The following is a 24,456-nucleotide window of genomic DNA, read 5'->3' as shown; positions in this document are numbered from 1 at the left end:
TTTAAGGATAGAAACAACTGAAGTTTGACAAGAAAAGCTAAGTTTAGAGAAGAGACGTTTTTTACAGTTTTATTTGCCTTTTATTCTACATGTGTAACAACTTTTTCTCTTTAGTCTTGTATGGACTATTTGCTTTGAATTTTCACTAAATCTTTTAAGACGAAGTTTTGGACTGAGAGAGTTCCTTCAGCATGTGTTTGACTCGTGCTTGATCCTGCCTTATGCACCAGCAGCTACATCGACTTTAATTAAAGCATCTTACTAGTTTGAGGTGTTGCCAGGGACCACATGATACAATATTATCCACATACTTGGGTTATAACAAGGATATTATTTAATTTTATATTTTAAAATATAAACTATTATGATTCAATTCTGAATACTCGTTTAGTCTATCTTAGGTTAAAGCTGACATTGCATCCCTATGTGCAAACATGTGTCAGTATATTACATATAAGAAAAACACTTTAAAACATTTTAATTGTGAAAATGGATTTCAAATATATCAGCAGTCTCCACAGTAAGACTGAAAATTCAGTTATGGCACATAACATGCCCATTGGTACATTGTCTAAATTTAATTCTGAGCAAGTTTTTGTTAGATAGGGTTAGGGTTATGTTTATAGAACATACTAGGGGGCTTCGCTCGCCAACCCCTGGTGTTGGGTAACCCGAAATACATTGATGTATGTATGAGATATATTGGAGTGTAAAGGTGTAGATGACGAACAAAGGAAGTAAAGAACCCATAGCATGGCACATTAGAAAGATTTATTGGAATATTTCTTTATACACAACATTTGTAGTAAAGATGGTGTGTTGTCCTTGAATGAGTTTTCCTTGGTATGGAGTATCTATAACTTTAACTTTAATGTCAGATGAACGCCGAACTCTTGAGAAGGCTACATAAAGTTGTCCATGTCCAAATACAGGCTCAGAGAGGTATATGCCAACTCTGTCCATGGTTTGTCCTTGGGATTTGTTGATTGTCATGGCAAAGGAGGCAGTCTAACCTGACCCTTTTGACAACAACGTGTAAACTCATTAGTTATATTGCCAGTTGTTTCTTCAGGGAAGTTAAGTGAATGACAATGACAGCAAATGATATTCATTAATCCTAATGAATGTTCATTAATAGTGGACTCACTACAGAATGCGTTGTCAGCTAATTGGCGGAATTGTTTAGCAGCTGTTTGTCGTTCCTTTCTTTGCCGTTTATCTATTGCCTCTGCTGTTTGAGAGGCGCGTTGTAGGCGCCTGTGTTCATTAATTGTATTCAGGCGGGCTCATTTCTGTATGTCCGTTAGTTGAGATGTTTCGTTTTGGAGCCGTGACTCCTTTGGTTGCGTTGTTTGGGAAGCGGGTTGTAGGCGCCTGCGTTCATTGTTTTTATCCAGACGGGCTCGTCTTTGTAGCCACGTCAGTCGAGCTCTTTCTTTTTGGAGCCGTGCCTGCTTTGCTTGCGGCATTTCAGACGCGCGTTGTAGGCGCCTGCGTTCATTGATTTTATCCAGGCGGACTCGTTTTTGTATCTCCGTCAGTTGTGGTCTTTCGTTTTATCCCGTGCCCGCTTTGCTTCCGCAGTTTCAGATGCGCGTTGTAGGCGTCTATGTTCATTGTATTTGTCCATGCGGGCTCGTTTTTGTAGCTCCGTTAGTCGAGCTGTTTGGTTTTGGAGCTGAGACAGTTTTGCTTCCGCGGTTTCAGACGCGCGTTGTAGGCGCCTATGTTTATTGTTTTTATCCACGCGGGCTCATTTTTTTAGCTCTGTTAGTTGAGCTGGATCGTTTTGGAGCTGTGACCGTGACTCCATTAGTTATCCGTTGTCTACCGTTAGTAATATGGATAATTGCACTTACTGTTAATACGGAGCGTTTTCTGTGGTTGTACTGTTAATAATGCATCACTGTAATGTGATTCACATATGCTATATGGTTTGGACATGAGAGGATGCCGTATGTTTAATACGGAGAGTTCGTTTATTCTTATTACCCGGACCATGCTGTGTAGTGTGGACGTTTAGTTCAGAAGCGCATTGTAGGCGCCTGCGCCTTTCGTACTTTCTCGCGCCTTCTGTACTATCTTTGTGGACCTTTGCGGACTCCGTAGTGTCTTCTGTTTGACTCTGGGGTGCAGTGCATAATCCTCTTTTCTGTGTGGCTGTGCGTTATTGCTTCATGTCTTATTTACGTTAGTTGAGCTCTTTCGTTTTTGAGCCGTGACTCCTTCGTTCGCGGTGGATCAGACTTCGCTTGCGGTTTATGAGACGCGCGCTGTAGGCGCCTGCGCACTATGTCTCCTGCGTCCATCGCCGTGTACCTGCATCTGTGCCTTCCGGTTTACCATTCTCGGTTAGTAATATGGATAAAAGTAACGTATAGAACATTGTTCAGTTCATTTCCCCCCACCCCTATTTAATACATGGCTACAACAATAACTAACTTAAAGATAACTACTACATGAATGTAAGACAGACTTAAAAAGGGGGAGATAATTGGTAATTATTAACAGAAAAAAACTGTGGTTGTACATCACACTGCCACATCTTAAATTGTAATGCTGCAAACTAGAGCACATACTGTATGGAGAATTATAAAGCTGTAGCTATACTGATTTCTTTGAAATGGGAGTATTAAATTAAATGTTAAAAAAAACACAATACAATTAATCATTTTGATCTCGATGCACAGTTCTATAGTTGGTATAAGCATAATATTGTACACAATTCTGAGAACACCTTCCCTATTGTAAAGCATTTTGTTGATATCATCATGCTATGCTAAACCTTCATTCTATCATGACCTGGACAGATTTTGACAACAGAAACCAAAACAGATTCAGCACAATTCAGAGAAACCTTGAAGAAAAGCCTGCTCTGATGTGCCAGACATTTGGGATAAGACAGAAGATAAATCCTTCATTAGGTAAATAATCAACAACAAAAATAGAAAAGAAAAACTGGCAGCATAAAAGTATGAACCCAGGATTAAAATTTATATTAATAAATAAAAATGTAGTCTGTCTGTGTGTGTGTGTGTGTGTGTGTGTGTGTGTCTACCAAATTGTTAGGCAACAGAGGAACTGAGCACTGCTGTCTGAGTTTATTAAAGAGAATCTGGTAGAAATGACAAAGTAGATGTATATAAATAATTATAGATTGTGCATCATTACTTAATCATAGGTCTGAACAATATGTCCTCATATTGTGTGTGTGTGAACAATATGTCCTCATATCATGATACACATTTATATTGATAACCATAAATTAACAATATGTTTATGCAGTCCAAACAGTTTTAACTCAGCTTTATGAATAACTTTGAATATAGCAGAAAGGCTACAACGTAAAATCATATTGCTCCTGTTGTTTCATACTGTATACGTGTTTGTGTCAATTACAGTATGCACTTAGCTTGCTAAATTGTGACTGCTACTTTTCTCTTAATGCAAATAGTTAACACATCAAGACATCTTTTCAGTGTCTGAGATATCTCTCTGATTTTGGTTGTGCTGCTAGGTTATGAGAAATGATTCTGCGATTTTTTGGTAAAGAAGGCAAAAGTTTTAAGATAAGGTAGGTCTATTCACTAAACATAGTGCTAGAGAGTAGTGAAGAACTGCATATTGATTAGCATATGCAAGTAAGAATTTAACTATACTTTCAGGACATGACAATAACCACCCTAAAAACATATATTTTAAACTCTCCCTTAAATACACCACTTTATTTTTTTAAATACATTTAATTGTATATGTCTGTACAACACAATCTGTTGAAAGATCAGGTTTTTAAATATGCAGAACCATTAAAGCTGCTAACACCTCTTTCTTATCTCAATATCTTACAAATAATTTAAAGATGTAATTAAAGGAAACCAAAACATAACTTTTAATTAATGTTTATTAAGAATAAACATTTCAAACAGAGCACGTTTATGAAAAACATGGCATTTTGAGTATCAGATTCTGAATATGTTTCAAATGCAAATAAATTTAAATTGTCATTTTATCAAAGTCAAAGTTGCCTGATTTACTGACAAAATCATTAAATTACATTTATATTGCTTGTGAACTTTCAAAATCAATAATGTAAACAAGTAAATAAATCGATTCAAATAATACATCATATGGTATTGGTCAATTTGGTATATCATCTAACAATATTTAACACAGTCCTTACATTAAATATCAATCTGCCTTTAAGTTTGTGCTACCAGGCAAATCCTGTGTCTGGTTGATTTACAAAAATAAAAGTACAGAAAACCTTTTTAAGCTTTTAGCTCTACCCCAAATATAAATAGTTAAAAAATACAGGATTTAAAATTAATACTATAATAATTACATAATAAATTAACCTGATAAGTAAACAACTAAGATATATAATATGGAACTGAAAAAATAGAAAAAACAATCAAAAAGGATTCCCAAACCTGTTTTTCCTGCAAGCTTTCTTTTTTGAGCTTTTGTCAAATGCTCTTTTTTATCTTTTTTCTTACTTGAAGTAATCATATTTGCAGGTACAGCATCTTCATTGGTTGTTGCCAATGTCTAAAAAATTAAAAGTGTAATAGTGAGAAACCAGTGGTTAATAGTTTTTTTCCAATATTATTTTAAGATATGTATGTTTTACCTATATTATATAGATCTCTTTATTATATTAATAAAGTTTGGTTTTGACAAGGCGTTAATGTAATTTTTTATTTACTTTTTATTAGGTTTTTTTACTTCTACTTTTTGCTATGTTTTATTATTCATTGGTATTTAAAATAAGGCTGTTGTACTAAAATACTCAAATAACTGATTTTCTATCTATAATATATAAAGGTCCAAACAGTTTTCCTCCTGTGCCCCGCATATTCTATATACCATCTCTTTAAATACATTTCTGTAACAGAGGGGCACCCCCAATCTGTCTGTCCCAAAACACGAGGCTGAGTCTCAGTACTTTTGCAAAACCAGCTTTATTCAGCTTGAAACATGAACAGCACAGTTATTTATTGTAGCTCGATCTACCACTCTACTATACAAAGACACATTAAACAGGCAGGGTCAGGGCCAAGTTAGTGGCCAAGTAATACGGTTCCCTACATTTATAATGTTCCTTGCATCACCCATCGACAACAGGCGCAAGCATGACCGCAATTGGCTCGGAGTTGCTTCCACAGTGCTTTGCTGTAGTGCTGTGAGCCTGCGGTTGCCCCAGCAAAGGACGAGCAATCTTCCACAGACATGGCAATCGCAATTGCACTTCGGCGTGTCATCCCATTGGGGGCGTGTGTGTCCCAAAAGAGTTCAGAAACCTCACAATATATATACTGTCACACACATGCAAGTAGGAAGCAGCTAAAGGGCTTGAGTAATTCTAATACTACATCTGACCAGGGGGCAGCAGGATGTACTGACTGTCTTCAGTTCCTTGCAGATCATTCCCAGGAAATCCCACCAGGGAAGACATCACTTCCAGTTCCAGCCCTGATGACATCACTTCCTCTACGGGCCTTTAAAGCCGCCAGCTTACCTCCAGTCCTACAGTTCTGATTTGGACTCAATCTTGTGAATAACTCTGTTCAGGTATTTAAACTTTTGCAGCCAGGTTATAATATAAGGGTGGCTGCCCCAAACCTTTATGATGTCTGGAGTGGTTGACTTATCACAGTGGCACAGCCAGCATGATTTTGGTTACCTGAAGAAACTGGGACAGGACCTAAGAAGTAACCAGGTGGGAAAGTACTAGGGCAGAGTTTCCGGGAGGGGAAGTTTGTCCAGGACTCCGGAGTAGCTTAGTTGGGGCTCCGCTTCCTAAATATAAAACAGGTCTAATATTTTCTCAAAGGAAGAATATGAATGGGAGATACAGATGTGCACTGGTTCCTATGGAGAAAACAATGAGGGCTCAGTATGTTCTCTTGGAGAAGAGAGCTGAGCCACCCATAGGAGTTGCAGTCCCACGTAAATACAGGCTTTCCCCAGACTAGCAGGTAGAAACCCTAAAAAACTGGGAGTTAGACTCTGAGAGGTCAACCCGGGAGCAGCCAGCAGAATGGCTAAGGCCATTTGAGCTTACTACCTTTCAAATGGTACAACAGGTAGCCTGCCTGTTTTTGTTGAAAGGTCTCCCCAAATATATTGCCCAGCCAGTCTGGGGAGATTTCCACACCATGGAGGAGCTTATACAGCTCCTAGAAACACCAAAACCAGCCTCACAATCTGAGGGAACAGAATGGTCCTCTGGTGGATTCTGTAGGGATTACGACACACCTACCAGGTCTCGTTCATACAAACCGGAGCCTCTTACTGAGTTCTCAGGCTCGGGGGTGGATGACCTGCCCGGGGACAAGGAGAGGTGCAGGTGGACGGGGAGAGGCGGTTTATGTGCACTCGTTAACCCCCTATCATTAACGCATACAGGAGAAGTACTCATAAATGGACACACAGTTAACTCCTTGACTCCGACAGCAACATTTCCATTGTTGCTTGCCGATACGTATTACTGCGACAATGGATGAAAGTAAAGACCAGTGTTAGATGTGTACATGGCGAAGTCCGTAAATATAAAACCACCCTCTTTAATCATACCCTTTTGTTGCTGCCTCATAAAATTCCAGCATGTTAAGTAAAACATAACCTCCCTCTTCTGAGCCCATGCTGACTGTTCAGACAAGCTCCTGTACTTGCCATGTGCTGTTCAATATTATCCTTAAAAATTCTTTCCTGTGGTACATGCTAAGCTTTGTGGCTTATAGTTGCTTGGATCTGCCTGGTCACCCTTTTTATTTAACGGGATAATATTTGCCATTTTCCAGTCCTTCAGAATTTCCCCAGTGAGCAGGGACTTCGTAAAAATATGTCAAGGGTTTATAATACATTCTCGTTAACATCCTTAAGGACTCAAGGAAAAAAATTATCTGGTCCTGGAGATTTCTTTGATTTCAGCCTATTTAATCTGAGCAGTACTTCTCCCTCTGCAATTTCAAAATCAATCAGTACCTCCTTAGTAGTCCCATTTACAGTTGGGAGGTTACCTGCTTCCTCACTTGTGAAGATCTCAGAAAAATGCAAGTTTACAGCAGCCGCTATTTCATGGTCTGTATTTTTTTAATTCCCCTTCACTATCTCTGATGGACTTCACGTCCTCTTCTGATCTTTTACTACTAAAATACTGAAAGAATCTGTTTGGGTCATCTTTCGTCTTATCTGCCATATTCATCTCCAACTGTTTTTGGCCACCCTAATATCCTTCTTAATGTTTGCCCTCATGTTCTTATATGCCCTAAAATTCACATTGGAGTTTTTAGTCTTATAACGCCTTATACAGCTGTTGTTTTTCTTTGCAGCTTCTTCTTTAACTGTTTATTAACCCACTGCTGATTTTTTTAAAATTTTCTATCAATTTCACATTTAGCTATGCACCTGTCCTGTTTTACATGTAAAACATTTTTAAACATGCTCCACTGCTCCTCAACTGTCTCCACACTTAAAAGTTTATCCCAATCTAACCTCCTTAGACATTGGTGCATTTGCTCAAAATTTGCCCTACCAAAGTTAAACTTAACAGTTTTAGTCTCTGCATCTGCACTCATAAAACACTGATAATTGAATTATACTATGGTCACTTGACCCTAGTGGCTCAATCACCTCTACACCTTCAATTCCACTCTGATTATTACAAAATACTAAATCTAGACAGGCTTTGCCCTACATTGGTACTATAATATACTGTGTTAAACAACAGTCATTGATTACTTCTAAAAACTCTTGCTTTTGTGGTCTGCAGATTTGCAAGGTTACCCCAGTTAATATTCGGATAGGTAAAGTTGTAGCAAGGCTATATAATTTGTCAGTCGGGTTGGCCTTCTGGACTGTCTGTCACTTTATAATGTGGCTGGGAGGGTGTCTATAAATAGCCCTTCAGGTACCTTTGAGGATGACCCAGTGCTTAGAGGATCCCGCCCGGTAAATATTCCAGTTGTTGGCGTCATGTTACCATAACAACCAAGCAGGGCAAAAGATGTTTTGGCGGGAAATTTTTCTTTTTAAGGGGAATGGTTGATCGAGGAAAAGAGGAGAAAAAAGGAAGGAAAAGGCTGAAGGCAAGGAGGCGACTATCTACTCTTTAAGAATCATCAGGATCTGACTTCACCCAGGGACGTCTGCTATTTGTGGGTGACCACCCCGAAGTAATAATCAGTGTGACGAATCCCCGAGAAGAGGCCAGGGTCTGGTGTTATCCGGGTGCTCCCGTTTGGTGAGTCGGACTCATGAATGAGTTTCTTCGTGATAGCCAGCGGAGAAGCCGAACAGTAAACGACATCTACCTAACGACACAGCCACAGAACAACAAAGACTTCACCTCCTTCACCTATTGTTTTACGCATAGATAAAAACAATGAACGGAGGCTCCTACAACGCGCTTCAAAAACACCACACGCAAACAAGTCACGGCTCCAGACAACAAAGACAAGGCCGCATGGGTAAAAACAATACACGGAGGCTCCTACAACGCGCTTCAGACACACCAGAAGCAAACACCGAGCCCGTAGTTCCCAGAGTCAGTGCGTGGCGCCCAAACACCACGACCTGTAAACTACACCTGCTCTAGAACAACAAAGACGAGGCCGCATGGATAAAAACAATACACGAAGGCTAGGAGTCACAGCTCCAAATGGAAGGAGCTCAACGATTAGTAATACAAACACGAGCCCATATGGCTACGACCTGTAAACAAGCCCGTATGGATAAAAACAATGAACGAAGGCGCCCACACAAAGAAAGCGCTTTAGTACAAATATGTTTATTTAATTAAATGAAAACTTTACCATGGCTACGACCTGTTAACTAAACCTGAGGTAAAGCATGCACGCCAGGTTGTACAGCCGCCCGAACGCGACCGCCCCCACCACCGCACTCACTTCAGCATGCGAATCCGCCGCCGTCAGCAAACGAGTTCTCACTGACGACACATCCATAGAAAAACAAAAAAGAGACTGCATGAATAAAAACAATAAACGGAGGCACCTACAACGTGCTTCTGAAACACCAGAACCAGATGAGTCTCCGCTCCAAAAAGAAACCGCTTTAGTACAAATATGTTTATTTAATTTAATGAACTTTCCCAGGACACACCCACCCTCCATGATATTTCATTCCTCCAAGTATCGGAGGGAACAGAAAGTGATTGCCATTCTTGGATTTGCAATTCTTCCGAGAATCGCGGGCTTGCTGGTAACAGTACTGTGCAAATGTTTTAGGCAGGTGTGAAAAAATGCTGTAAACAAAGAATGCTTTCAAAAATGGCAGTGTTAATCATTTATTTTCATCAATCAACAAAATACAGTGCTTGAACAAAAGAGAAATCTAAATCAAATCAATATTTGGTGTGACCACCCTTTGCCTTCAAAACAGCATCAATTCTTCTAGGTACACTTGCACACATTTTTTGAAGGAACTCGGCTGGTAGGTTGTTCCAAACATCTTGGAGAACTAACCACAGATCTTCTGTGGATGTAGGCTTCCTCACATCCTTCTGTCTCTTCATGTAATCCCAGACACACTCGATGATGTTGAGATCAAGGCTCTGTGGGGGCCATATCATCACTTCCAGGACTTCTTGTTCTTCTTTACGCTGAAGATAGTTCTTAATGAATTTGGCTGTATGTTTGGGGTTGTTGTCCTGCTGCAGAATATATTTGGGGCCAATCATACGCCTCCCTGATGGTATTGCATAATGGATAAGTATCTGCCTGTATTTCTCAGCATTGAGAACACCATTAATCCTGACCAAATCTTCAACTCCATTTGCAGAAATGCAGCCCCAAACATTCAAGGAACCTCCACCATGCTTCACTGTTGCCTGCAGACACTCAATATTGTACCGCTCTCCAGCCCTTCGACGAACAAACTGCCTTCTGCTACAGCCAAATATTTCAAATTTTGACTCATCAGTCCAGAGCACCTGCTGCCATTTTTCTGCACCCCAGTTCCTATGTTTTTGTGCATACTTGAGTCGCTTGGCCTTGTTTCCATGTCGGAGGTATGGCTTTTTGGCTGCAACTCTTCCATGAAGACCACTTCTGGCCAGACTTCTCCGGACAGTAGATGGGTATACCTGGGTCCCACTGGTTTCTGCCAGTTCTGAGCTGATGGCACTGCTGGACATCTTCTGATTTCGAAGGGTAATAAGCTTGATGTGTCTTTCATCTGCTGCACTAAGTTTCCTTGGCCGACCACTGCGTCTACGATCCTCAACGTTGCCCGTTTCTTTGTGCTTCTTCAAAAGAGCTTGAACAGCACATCTTGAAACACAGTCTGCTTTGAAATCTTTGTCTGGGAGAGACCTTGCTGATGCAGTATAACTACCTTGTGTCTTGTTGCTGTGCTCAATCTTGCCATGACATGAAACTGTCTTCCACAACCTCACCTTGGTAGCAGAGTTTGGCTGTTCCTCACCCAGTTTTAAGCCTCCTACACAGCTGTTTCTGTTTCATTTAATGACTGTGTTTCAACCTACGTATGACATTGATGATCATTAGCACCTGTTTGGTATAATTGGTTGATCATACACCTGACTATAATCCTACAAAATCCCTGACTTTGTGCAAGTGTACCTATAAGAATTGATGCTGGTTTGAAGGCAAAAGGTAGCAACACCAAATATTGATTTGATTTAGATTTTTCTTTTGTTCGCTTACTTTGCATTTTGTAAATTGATAACAATAAACAATCATTATTTATATTTCTGAAAGCATTCTTTGTTTACAGCATTTTTTCACACCTGCTTAAAACTTTTGCACAGTACTGTATATGGACTACGTTAAATCTTTCTTTTTGCTTTCTTTGAGAACAGTTCTTTTATTTTTCTTTATTGTCTGTGTCAAACTGGGGGTTAGGATTTGGCCGCTGGAGAGGGCATCTGGGAAAGGGGGTTCACAAAAGAGTACTCAGGCACCAGGCAAGTAAATGTAATCAGCAGATTTCAATATATTTACCAGTCCCACATTCTTCTGATTTTTTTTTTGCCAGTTATTTCAGGGCGCGCATAGGGGACAAGAGGGGCCGAGGACAGAATATGGTAATGCTATTTTATCCTTCAAATATCGTCCACTGCCCTCTCGGGTGGTGAAGTGTAGGAATCGCGTTCCCGTATCAGGCGATTGCTACAAAGTCCCCCTATAAACTTGACTATAATATCCCCCTGTAAACTTGCCTTTTTAATATTACTAAAAAGATGTGTGTTGAAATTACAGTCTGCATTGGGCAGTCTATAAAACACTCCTAAAATAAGACCTCGTTTCCTAATGTTTTCCAGGTGAAGCCACATATCCTCACTAAGATGGAGCTCATTGTCCAACTGAAGAGGATTTGCATTTAAATTCTGTTTGACATAAACAGCAACCCCACTTCCTTTCTGTTCTGTCTATCCTTCTAAAAAATATGTATCCCTCTATGTTATATTCATCCCCATCACTGTTATTTAGCCAGTTTTACATTATTGCTATAACACCATAACTATACTCCTCTAAATACAACTCCAACTCACTCCAAGCCCATTGGGGCTTCTCATCCTGCTTATCACCTAAGAATCTTCAGAGACACTGTCCATCTCTGCAAGAAACTGAAAACAGTTTGACATTTCCAGTTCTGGGGTTGATGCCCCCGGACAGCATGCACCCTTTACCTTATGCCTTGTGACTGTGACCCACCTGTTTGTACCTGTCTTGTCTGGAATCTCTTCCTGCACCACCTTAGGATGCACACTATCTCTCTAAAGGACACCTGGGTCAGATACACCAATTCTCTTCTACAAAGCAGGACAGTCAACTCCTCCTCCAGTTCAGCAACCATGAGCTTGAGGTGGTGAATCAGATGGCATCTCCTGCAATGTAGCTCTCATAGAAAACTGAAGGAATACTAAAAATGCCTTAATTTTTTTAATTAAAATTAAATGATTTAACTTAAATGATAAAACTAAAAAAATTTAAGGCAAAGAAATTAGATTACAGAACTGCTACAGCTATTTTACACTTTCTAGGCCCATAAGCTCCTGTAGTCTTCTCAGTCATGACTGACAGCTGTTTGCTATTCTGTGAGGTTACTTTACTTTTCTGTCTGTTCTCCTAACTTAGTGCTCCTCTTACTCCTCATTTAAGAGCTGTCCATTCACACCGTTTGTATTCCTTCGTATTAATGAACCCTTATGCTGTCACAATCCTTAATTGCTCTATTTCTTGACCACTAACTGTTCAATATAATTAAAAAAGAAAACTTGCTTAGTGAATATCTGCTACTAATTAATTTCCTACTGTCTTATCTACTCCTACAGCCCTTTGTACAGTTACTGGAGATAAAGACTGGACTCCTTCGGTACTGTGTCTCTTTGGAGAATGCTTGGGTACCACTGGTTTAACTGTGTCGAACGAGCGGTTGCTCACAGAGTTCCAAATGAGGCACATTACCTGTATTGTGTGGGAGCGTCAGTTACGGCACTACTGCCAGTTGGCAAAATTACCTGACGGCGATCCAGCACACAGGATCCTCATTGCTGAAGGCCCGATTGGCTGGATCAGGCCAAGAGGATGCCTATATAGGACCTGGCTGCGACAGATAGACGGGTCAATTCCGGTGGGTGTGAGTGGACCGCATGTCTGCCTGGGGGGCTGCCAACAGGCATCCCGAGGTGTTTCAATGTGTAGTGGGTATAGGAACGAATTGAACCAGTGCATGCTCCCATACCTGACCTGACCTATGTATGTAAGCTGCCTGTGTTATATTCCATAAGTTTAATGGTTGGTCCCACCACCCTATAAATCATTTGGGTCTCCAACAGTTCCTGGCTGTTAATTTCGATTGTGCCTGGGAGTGGTGAGTTTACTCGCATTTAGGGTTAATTCCATGTCAAATCATCACACTTTTAGACCTCACTGTCATAGAGTTTAACAAAATCTGGCATGCTGATTTGGTCATTTGAGTAACCCATAGAACTGAAATTGCACATGTCTTGGATCAGTATTAAGGGAGATTTAAGCTAACAAAGTTTGAACTTTATGGACAGGGATGATTATAATTTTGACTAGCTATATTTCTCTTAATATACATTGCACAGAAATAGTTTCCGTATTATTTTAATGCACTTTAAATTTTGCATAAACACTATGCTAGACCGGAAAAACTAACATGAAAAGTAAACTGAAACTAGATGGGCTCTTAGACCACTAGAGTGAAGAAAGAAATTCAACTTTGGTGGAATTATGAATAAGTTACGTACAAGGTGTACTGTTTGAATGGTAAGGTAATGGTATATTTAGTATGCATGACAATTACATACTACTTAAACAAAAAAATAACAACAACATAACAGATACAACCATTTACTACAAAGTCAACATAAAGAAAATAAAACAGAAACACAAAGCAACATTTGTTTTTTTCTGTATGCACAATAGACCTTTCTAAATAAACTAATCTTTGTATTTTTCTGCCCAGAATAAAATTCACTAATAATTTTGACTTAACATTTTGCTTAGTACACCAAATAGAAAGTAATGAGGTCTCACTTACCAATGCATTACTTACAGGCTGATGATCCGCCATAAGGCAGCAATGATTATCTTTTGCCCATTCAAAAAGTGTGTACATCATGGCAGTTCCAAGATTTGCTTCTACTTGCTCTTCTAATTTGGCCATTACCGATTTCTTTTGCTCTGAAGAGCTGAATAAATAAACAAATATATTATATATATATATATATATATATATATATATATATATATATATATATATACACACACATACATATATACACACACAGATCTGCAAATTTATGTAAAATCAAAAGCTGAAACCGCTCATTCATATAAGCGGTTAGACCCTTAATTCAGTATTTTGTAAAAGCCCCTTTGGCATGAATTGCTGCATCAAGTCTTCGTTGGGCAGTTTAACCCATTCTTCCTGGCAGGTCCTCTCAAGTCGCATTAAATTTGATGGGAAGAGTCTGTAAACTGTCATCTTCAGGTCTCTTTGCTCTATGGGGTTTAGGTCTGGGAAACTCAAGGACAGTCAGAGAATTGTCTTAAAGTCTTAGCTGTATGCTTTATGTCATTGTTGTGCTGAAAGGTGAACCATCACCCCAGTCTGAGGTTGCGTAAACTCTGGAGCAGGTTTTCTTCAAGGACCTCTCTGTATTTGGATGAATTAATTTCTCTCTTAATTCTGACCAGTCTCCCAGTTCCTGCCTCTGAGAAGCACTCCGATGCATTATGCTACCATCATCATGCTAAACCATAGGGACAGTATTAAGACAGGTAATGAAGAGTGCCAGGTCTTCGCCAGACAGAGTGCTTGGACTTCTGCCCAAAGTGTTCAATTTTTGTCTTATCAGAACAGAGGACCTTTTTCCTCATGTTCACAGAGTCCTTTAAATGCCATTTGGCAAACTCCAAGCAGGCTGTAATATGCCTTTTACTGAAGTGTTGCTATCTTTTAGCCACTCTATCATAAATTCCTGATTACTGGAGTGCTCCTGAGATGCTCATCATTCCAATAGGTCTTCCCATCTCAGCTGAGGACTTCTGAAGCTCTATTAAGTGATCAATCTTCATAATCTCCCTGACCCACAATTTCGGGTACAAGAGGAAACAGTCTGAAAACTTACATAAATGGGCTATTTCAGTTTGTGATGTTCAATACATCTGCAAACTTTTCTGAAAACAAGTTTTCACCTTGTCATTATGGGTTATTATATAAGTGAACACTGATGGGCAAACATGGCAAATGTATCCATTTAAAATTAAATCTACAACACAATAAAATATGCAGAATGTAAAGGGTTTTGACAACCTTCTGAATCCACTGTATGTATGTAGGTACAGTATGTATGTACCTTTGTGTGTGTATTTTATATGTAAGCATACATACACACAGAAAACGAAGTATTATAAAAAATTTACATATTCTTCACTTCCATAAGGAATTAATTATCATGGTGTCCCAAAAATTGAACTCCTGAATTATCTTGATTTATTTTATTATGTCAATGTCCAGCAAGTGCCCCTGAAACAGAGTTACATACATTATTTAAAGTTTTTTGTTTTTATATAAGTTTTTCTGGAGTCATACTGCTATACAAAACCACTAACATTTCCTGGAGTAATCATAAAAGAAAAGGATGATGTCAAATTATGCATTAATTCAGAAAGGAAAAATAATTAAAACAAAACAAAACAACAATTATATTAAACAGTGATAAACTATCAAAGTTCAACAAAATAGAATTTTGGTTTACCTATTAAAACTATCTATTCCTGCACTATAAATATGTCCAGTCCTTAACTACACATTTTTCATGCATTATATATGGCATCTAGTAAAGTTTAATTAACGCTAATAAAAAGAAAGTTGTATACTTACATTCTATTATTGAAAAATGCATCTAAGGATATTTTAGGTGGTGTTTCTGGATATGTTTCAGGCCAAGAAATATCCAGCATGAATGCTTTTGGGTCATCATGATCTCCTATCTACAAAATAGTAGAACTTAAATGCACTTATACCTTAAAAACCAATGAATTATCTAAACTTTTTATCCTAAGATAATTTTCTATTTACGGTATCTATAAGAAGTACTCATTTTTTTTTTTTATACGACATTGAATCACAGTGGAGTTAAACTGGCTTTTTTAACATTCATCAATAGTAAAAGACTGATGTCAAAGTGAAAACAGATCTCTACAATGTGGTCTAAACATATAAAACACAAAATAATTGCTCATGCAAGTATTCATCTCTGGTGAAACCAATTGATTTTAGAAGTCACCTGATTAATTAAATGGAGATCACCTGTCTGTAGCCAATGTGTTTCATTCAACTGATTGTAATATAAATGCACCTTATGTGGAAGGTCCAGCTTGTGGTGAGTCAGTATCTTAGCCTGATCTATTCAATGAAGAGAAAAGAAGACTCCAGGAAACTCCATAAAAAGGTGATAGAAAGCACAAGTCAGGGGATAGATAGAAGAAAATATTCAAGTCACTGCATATTGCTACAGTATAAAACAATTATCAAGAAAAGGAAAGCGTATGAAATAGCTGTAAAACTGCCTAGAGGAGGCCGTCCACAAAAACATAAGTGATCAATCAAGTAGAAGACCCTTACTAAGACGAGACCTGTGATAACTCTAAAGAAGTTGCAAGCGACATTGGATGAGATTAGAAAGACTTCGCATACAACAGCTGTTGCCCAGGTACATTACTAGTCACAGTTTCATGGGAGAGTGGCAAGCATAAAAAGTCAAATGACATCTTGGGGAGTGTTTGCTAGAAGACACATGGAAGACTCTGAAGTCAGCTGGAAGAAGGTTTTATGACATATTGAGACCAAAACTGAGCTTTTTGGCATTCAGACTAAATGGCATATTTGCTCTAAGGCTAACACTGCACATTATCAAAAGCCAACCATCCGCACTATGAAGTATGGTGGTGGCAGCATAATACTGTGGGGATGTTACTCTGCAGCCATTTAAATGAATGCAGCAAAACACTGATTATTAATGAAGCACCAAATAATATTATGAGATAAATCCCTCATTACTCTTTGTAAAAGTAATTGCTAGACTCTTTTGAATTGTGATTGTTGTTCCTCTGCTAAGAAGTATATTTCTATGCACCTCTCCATTAAGTTTCGAAATTGAGTTTTCTTTGAATATTTCACATTTATTGTCATACATATGAAAGCAAAAAAATAAGTCACATGCTCACTAACAAGGGCAGATAAAAAGGCACACTCACTCAACACATCTCACTATGAATGAAAGCACATATCAAAAAAATAAATACTTAAAGTTCAGTTTTGGGAGGAGATTCACTTCTTAAATATGTTCCTTCTTAAGAATACATACATATGTAAAATATCGAGATAAAGGGTCGCTTGGGCAATCATGGAACCTGGTGTGATGCCACGTATATAAAAAATAACATTCAAATTATGTTAAGAGACAATATTCAGATTTAGTATAATGGTGTCCTTCAACAAAAGGTAGCAAGAGGTGGTTTGAGATTCTGAACAGACAACACGTGACTAGATGGGAGTTCATTAGGAGTTCTATTTTGGATGCAACTACTTATTTATTATATGAGGGATTTTGAAAAGGTTTCCACACTTTTTTTTAACTCTATTTATTAAGTATTTCAAAAACAAATTACATCACTTTTCTACATAGTCACCTTCGTTTGCAAATCAATTTTCCCAGCGTCGTACCAACTTTTTAATGCCCAATTACGACTCCTCCAGCCTTCACCGTTTCCAATGAAAATACAAAAATGCGGAAACTTTTTGAACGTCCCTCGTATTAAACATTTTTTTTTCCTTTCTAAAAAAAAAAAAATCAGATAGACTTTGATCCAAGACTGTCTTACTTTGCTTTATATAGTTTCTACACAGACTTTTTGGGGTTAATGGCTTGACTAAATTCACATTTAAAACATTTACTAAAACTAGATGAGATTCAGTTATGTGATCATCAAACCATAAGACTTTTAAAGAATTCTGTTTGTTTCCTGGATTTTGCAATCTGAAAGATACTCTTGAATGATAAAAGCTTCCCTTTATTACAACCACATACCCTCCCTTCATGCCTTCTTTAAAATATGTTTCTTTCAACTAATTAACATTCTGAAGGTCATTCTGTTTTGTTTTCCCAAATGTTAAAGGTCCCTTATTTAAAATTATTGCTGCAAATAAACTTTTATTATTATATATTGCTATGTTATTAACAGTAGAATCCCTGAAGCCTACGAAAAAACTCGTAACCCCCCCCCCACTTTAAACCCCTTTGTACCTCACCATCAGTTTCTTTTGTTTTGTAAATGTGTCGATCAGCACAAGCAGCCTGCTGTCCCCCAATCTCTTTGACGGATCTGAACTTAACTACATTTGAATATGTCATGCTGATGGTGTATGCACTCAAAAAGAAGAAGTCTATATGCATTCTCATTACCATGCACCATAACATGGAATACAGGCAAGATCAAAAAAAAAAAAAAGTTCAAATGACAACTTGTGTTCAAATGGCAGAACGTTTTCAAAATAGTGACATTTTCATGTATGAATGAATGTGTCTGCGTGAGAGAGGCAGGGCCAAATTCAATCTCATTCAAGTGGTATAAAATAAACACTGGTGAAGACATTATTCACCAGCGTTTGTGTGTCTGCTGATATGCTTTTAGTGATATCTTTTACAGGTAGCAAAACTTTATACTGGTTGAAATACACACAATACATAAATTACATACTGAAATCAAAGACTTTCTTTTTGGGCACATACACCGTCATCATGGCACTGCCAAATCTAAATAGCAGCGTGGCGATTTGCTCGCGTACTGAAGTGACTTTAGCTATAGGTGGAAGTCCCATTGTACTTTATGGTGCCAAGCAGAGTTACGTTGCAGTCTATTAGCCAGCGAAAGCGCTGTGAAGAAGCTGTCTGTTGTTACGGTTCTGCCTTTGTCCAGTCTGATAGCAGTCACGGGACATCCTATCTTTGATTGCCGGCACAACAAATAGTTCTGAATAGGCATCAGCCAGAGCACTGCTCTTGTGAAAAGAATGGAGATAAATGCCATCAACTCAGGTTCATTATACCACGTGAATGTCACTGACAGAATAAAACTGAATAATAAAAAAACAAGCTCTAACTTTTATAAGTAGCCAAAATGTACACTGGGTGTTACAGACTCAAATCAAATATATGGTTTTTATTATACTAACAATAATAATAATAGCAGCTCACTACTCAAAATGTAGAGTGTCTGGTCTTGAACCCAGTACCTTTGAGTTATAAGGCAGCAGATCTTTCCTCTGCACCATTCAAGTATACATATCAACTTCCTGTCAAGTGACATTTGAGCTTGGGTTTTTAACTCATTGACAGCAACATGTAAATCAAATTTTTTTTTTTTTACTTTAGTTATATTCTTGAATAAAAGTGCACGTGTTTATTTGATATTTGGACTAAAGTCTTCACACATTATACACTTCATGTCATTATTAGTATAACATGGAAAATGTTTCAGCCTTACGTATGTGTTCAGCATTTCTTGCCTGGCATTTCATTTCATCCTTCACTTACCCAGATCTTTGTTAGGCACGAAACACACATGAAAGGCATGTATTCTAAATAACGATATACTGTATTATTTACCCTGTACAACTCTAGGCACCTCACAAGCAGATAAGGAGCCTTGGCTTGAGCTTGGTGAACTTTTTGCCCGAGTTGAGATCCGTCAAGGGGTGGGGATGGGATAGTAGGTTGCTAGCTACTTGTGCTGATCGACACATTTACAAAACAAAAGATGCTGATGGAGCGGTACGAAGGGATTTAAGGTGGGCCAGAATTACACGTTTTTTCATAGGCTTCAGGGATTCTAGTGTTAATGTTATTATATATTATATGTAAAATTATGTTTGAAATGTCCAGCTGTTCCTGCCTTGCGTCCTGTGATGGCTGGGATTGGCTCCAGCAGACCCCCATGGCCCTGTAGTTAGGATATAGTGGGTTGGATAATAGATGGATGGATGTCCAGCTGTAAAAGCCTCATTAACAGACAGGTGATGCTAGGGACTTAAAATGTAAAATAAAAATGAATCAGGTCATATTTTGAAAAGAATAACCTGGTTTATTTCTTAAAATTAATGTTTAATTCATTGTTTTTTATATAGCCGAGTATACTACACAGTACCAACATGTGAAAAAAAAACTGCTTGGAAATGGTTTACATTTAATTGCTCCACTCAAAATCAAAATTAACTTTTTAAAAGTACCACCTAATTGCTAAATAAACACAACTGTCTCACCCTATACTGAAAAGAAACTGCACTGAGCTCCTTGAAACAGTCATCTCCTTCATAAATGGACCGGAGAGCTTCTAGTTCCATCTGTAAAGATACAAGAAATAAATGGTACAAGGTACAAGATAGAGCATTCTCCACAATTTTTAAATGTCCTGTGTAAAAAAACCAGTCAATCTATCACGGATTAGTAATACTCTAGTTTTATTTAATTTTTATACAGTATATTAATACTTGGATAACCAAATATAATCTCAAGAACCATGCAATTTATGTACACATTACGTAAGATCAAGTGTATGCATAAAATATATTTTCATGAAGAATCTGCTTATTAACTATATTTTAATTTATTAGCATCATATAAAAACAGATATTAACTATATTTTAATTTATTAGCATCATATAAAAACAGATGACAGCATAAAAAATGAATCAAAGATAACCTGTACTTGCATATATATATATATATATATAGATATAGATATTTAAATGCAACATTCATAACAAAGAAAGTATCAGCTTATAGTGTCAAATGCACATACTGTAGATTTTACATCTGAGACAAAACACTGAAATAGAAGTCAGTAGCACACTTTGACTCATAAATGCTACAGTGACAATCTCAAAACATGAACTTAAGAGAAAGAGTAGCGGAAGATAGGTTAAGAAGTGGAGATACTGAATCAGGAAGTGCAGCGGATTAGCAAGGAGGAAGTTAGGACAGCTATGAAGAGGATGAAGAATTTAAAGGCTGTTGGTCCAGATGACATACATGTGGAAGCATGGAGGTGTTTAGGAGAGATGGCAGTAGAGTTTTTAGCCAGATTGTTTAATGGAATCTTGGAAAGTGAGAGGATGCCTGAGGAGTGGAGAAGAAGGGTAATGGTACTGGTTTTTAAGAATAAGGGGGATGTGCAGAGCTGTAGTAACTACAGGGGGATAAAATTGAGGAGCCACAAAAAGCATATGACAGGATGCCTTGGGAGGAGTTGTGGTATTGTATGAGGAAGTCAGGAGTGGCACAGAAGTATGTAAGAGTAGTACAGGATATGTATGAGGGAGGTGTGACAGGGGTGAGGTCTGCTGTAGGAGTGATGGATGCATTCAAGGTGGAGGTGGGATTACATCAGGGATCGGCTCAGAGCCCTTTCTTATTTGCAAAGGTGATGGACAGGTTGACAGACAAGACTAGACAGGAGTCCCTGGGGACTATGATGTTTGCCAATGACATTGTGATCTGTAGCAAGAGTAGGGAGCAGGATGAGGAGACCCTGGAGAGGTAGAGATATGCTCTAGAGAGGAGAGGAATGAAGGTCAGTAGAACTAGACAGAATACATGTGTGTAAATGAGAGAGAGGTTAGAGAAGTGGTGATAATACAGGGAGTAGAGTTGGCGAAGGTGGATGAGTTTAAATACTTGGGATAAACAGTACAGAGTAATGGAGAGTGTGAAAGAGGGGTGAAGATGAGAGTGCAGGTAGGGTGGAGAGCGTGGAGAAGAGTGTCAGGAGTGATTTGTTACACACAGGTATCAGCAAGAGTAAAAGTGAAGGTCTACAAGACGGTAGTGAGACCAACTATGTTATATATGTTGGAGACGGTGGCACTGAGCAAAAAACAGGACACAGAGCTGGAAGTGGCAGAGTTAAAGATGTTAAGGTTTGCAATGACTGTGATGAGGATAGATTGGATTAGAAGTGAGTACATTAGAGGTTCAGCTCAGATTGGACTTTTCAGAAGCAAAGTCAGAGAGGTGAGATTGCTTTTGTTTGGACATGTGCAGAGAAGAGATGCTGGATATATTGGGAAAAGGATGTTAAGAGTGGAGCTGCCAGGTAAGAGGGAAAGAAGGCGGCGTAAGAGGAGGTTTATGGATGTGATGAGAAAAGACATGCAGGTGGTGGGTCTAACAGAACAAGATGCAGAGGACAGGAGGATATGGAAAAAGATGATCCGCTGTGGCAACCCCTAACAGGAGCAGCTAGAAGAAGGTGAACAAGAAAAAGATAATCTCAAAGCAGTCGATGTTGCTTTTTTGTGAGAAATATTTCAAGTGACATTGGCCTTTTAATTTTTGCTCACATTACAAACAAACACTAGAAAACATTCAAAACAAGACATCTTACTAAAAATGTCATTAGTCTATATATGTCTATATAGACTGCATCGGTGGCGCAGTGGGTAGCGCTGCTGCCTCGCAGTTGGGAGACCTGGGGACCCGGGTTCGCTTCCCGGGTCCTCCCTGCGTGGAGTTTGCATGTTCTCCCCGTGTCTGCGTGGGTTTCCTCCGGGCGCTCCGGTTTCCTCCCACAGTCCACAGACATGCAGATTAGGTGGATTGGCGATTCTAAATTGGCCCTAGTGTGTGCTTGTTGTGTGGGTGTGTTTGTGTGTGTCCTGCGGTGGGTTGGCTCCCTGCCCAGGATTGGTTCCCTGCCTTGTGCCCTGTGTTGGCTGGGATTGGCTCCAGCAGACCCCCGTGACCCTGTGTTCGGATTCAGCGGGGTGGATAATGGATGGATGGATGGATGGATAGACTGCATCGACACTCAAATTCAGCATTGAATTTCCTTTGGTTTGATATAAAATGATGGGGGTAAAAGAAAATATTTGAAAACAACAAGAAATGAATATCCAACCAAAAAAAAGGAAAAAGTCAGAAGTGAAAATTAGAAAAGAAATATTATTTAATTCATTTACAGTTCTAAGGCCTCAAGTATAAATGTTGCGTAAGCCCATATAAAAACTAAACTCATAGTAAAAACCACACACATATTCATGGCAACCTCACACCATGTATATATGTATATTTCTGTTCAATTTTGCAGGCTTGGTGATTTCCAGCGCCAAAACAATGCTACTTTTTCTGTGGTCTCACTTTCTCTTTTAGATTCACAACCATGATGTTGGCTGTATCAAACACAATGAAAATAATTGCATATTGTTTACAAATTTAAGGCACTTGATTGTAATCATTCTGTAAAAATATAATGGTGCACGGAATGGCTAAACTATTCCAAATACCATAGCTGTTTTAGCGGCGTTACTCTAAGTGCACCACTGAGAGTATTTTAACCTGTTCATTGTATTTGGGTGTTGTATCACAGCTGCACAGGTTGTGTTCAGAGTGCACAGGATTAAAGCTTACAAGCTCAAAGCTCAGAAACAGTTTCATCCCAAGAGCTACAGTATAAACAAATTCAATCAGTCCATCAAGTGCTCCTGGTAGATTTGCTTGTACTTATAATTACAATTACCTCACTGTAAACTTGCATTACAACTGTAATACTGGACAACCTGAGCCACTTTATGAACCATTTGCACTATCTGCACATTTATATTGTATGTACAGTGGTGTGAAAAACTATTTATCCCCTTCCTGATTTCTTATTCTTTTGCATGTTTGTCACACAAAATGTTTCTGATCATCAAACACATTTAACCATTAGTCAAATATAACACAAGTAAACACAAAATGCAGTTTTTAAATGATGGTTTTTATTATTTAGGGAGAAAAAAAATCCAAACCTACATGGCCCTGTGTGAAAAAGTAATTGCCCCCTTGTTAAAAAATAACCTAACTGTGGTGTATCACACCTGAGTTCAATTTCCGTAGCCACCCCCAGGCCTGATTACTGCCACACCTGTTTCAATCAAGAAATCACTTAAATAGGAGCTGCCTGACACAGAGAAGTAGACCAAAAGCACCTCAAAAGCTAGACATCATGCCAAGATCCAAAGAAATTCAGGAACAAATGAGAACAGAAGTAATTGAGATCTATCAGTCTGGTAAAGGTTATAAAGCCATTTCTAAAGCTTTGGGACTCCAGCGAACCACAGTGAGAGCCATTATCCACAAATGGCAAAAACATGGAACAGTGGTGAACCTTCCCAGGAGTGGCCGGCCGACCAAAATTACCCCAAGAGCGCAGAGACGACTCATCCGAGAGGTCACAAAAGACCCCAGGACAACGTCTAAAGAACTGCAGGCCTCACTTGCCTCAATTAAGGTCAGTGTTCACGACTCCACCATAAGAAAGAGACTGGGCAAAAACGGCCTGCATGGCAGATTTCCAAGACGCAAACCACTGTTAAGCAAAAAGAACATTAGGGCTCGTCTCAATTTTGCTAAGAAACATCTCAATGATTGCCAAGACTTTTGGGAAAATACCTTGTGGACTGATGAGACAAAAGTTGAACTTTTTGGAAGGCAAATGTCCCGTTACATCTGGCGTAAAAGGAACACAGCATTTCAGAAAAAGAACATCATACCAACAGTAAAATATGGTGGTGGTAGTGTGATGGTCTGGGGTTGTTTTGCTGCTTCAGGACCTGGAAGGCTTGCTGTGATAGATGGAACCATGAATTCTACTGTCTACCAAAAAATCCTGAAGGAGAATGTCCGGCCATCTGTTCGTCAACTCAAGCTGAAGCGATCTTGGGTGCTGCAACAGGACAATGACCCAAAACACACCAGCAAATCCACCTCTGAATGGCTGAAGAAAAACAAAATGAAGACTTTGGAGTGGCCTAGTCAAAGTCCTGACCTGAATCCAATTGAGATGCTATGGCATGACCTTAAAAAGGCGGTTCATGCTAGAAAACCCTCAAATAAAG

The 24,456-nt window shown here is 38.8% G+C and overlaps 1 protein-coding gene across 2 annotated transcripts in view; it reads right to left on the bottom strand.

Annotated features, from left to right (window-relative positions):
• The window catches only part of rwdd (RWD domain containing 4), a 37,836-nt gene that overhangs the window by 5,788 nt on the left and 7,592 nt on the right, over positions 1-24,456 (bottom strand). The window contains exons 2-5 of one of the 2 annotated variants that reach the window (XM_051928642.1): positions 19,843-19,923; positions 15,403-15,512; positions 13,555-13,705; positions 4,431-4,548 (exon numbers count right to left, since the gene is read on the bottom strand). In XM_051928642.1, the coding sequence (XP_051784602.1) occupies positions 4,431-4,548; positions 13,555-13,705; positions 15,403-15,512; positions 19,843-19,923 (460 nt within the window). The remainder of the gene's footprint in view (positions 1-4,430; positions 4,549-13,554; positions 13,706-15,402; positions 15,513-19,842; positions 19,924-24,456) is intronic. The other variant, XM_051928643.1, reaches the window with a different exon arrangement.

This window comes from Erpetoichthys calabaricus, chromosome 5 (assembly GCF_900747795.2).
Source record: "Erpetoichthys calabaricus chromosome 5, fErpCal1.3, whole genome shotgun sequence".
NCBI classification, from domain to species: Eukaryota; Metazoa; Chordata; class Cladistia; order Polypteriformes; family Polypteridae; genus Erpetoichthys; species Erpetoichthys calabaricus.
This window is presented reverse-complemented; position numbering and strand designations above follow the sequence as displayed.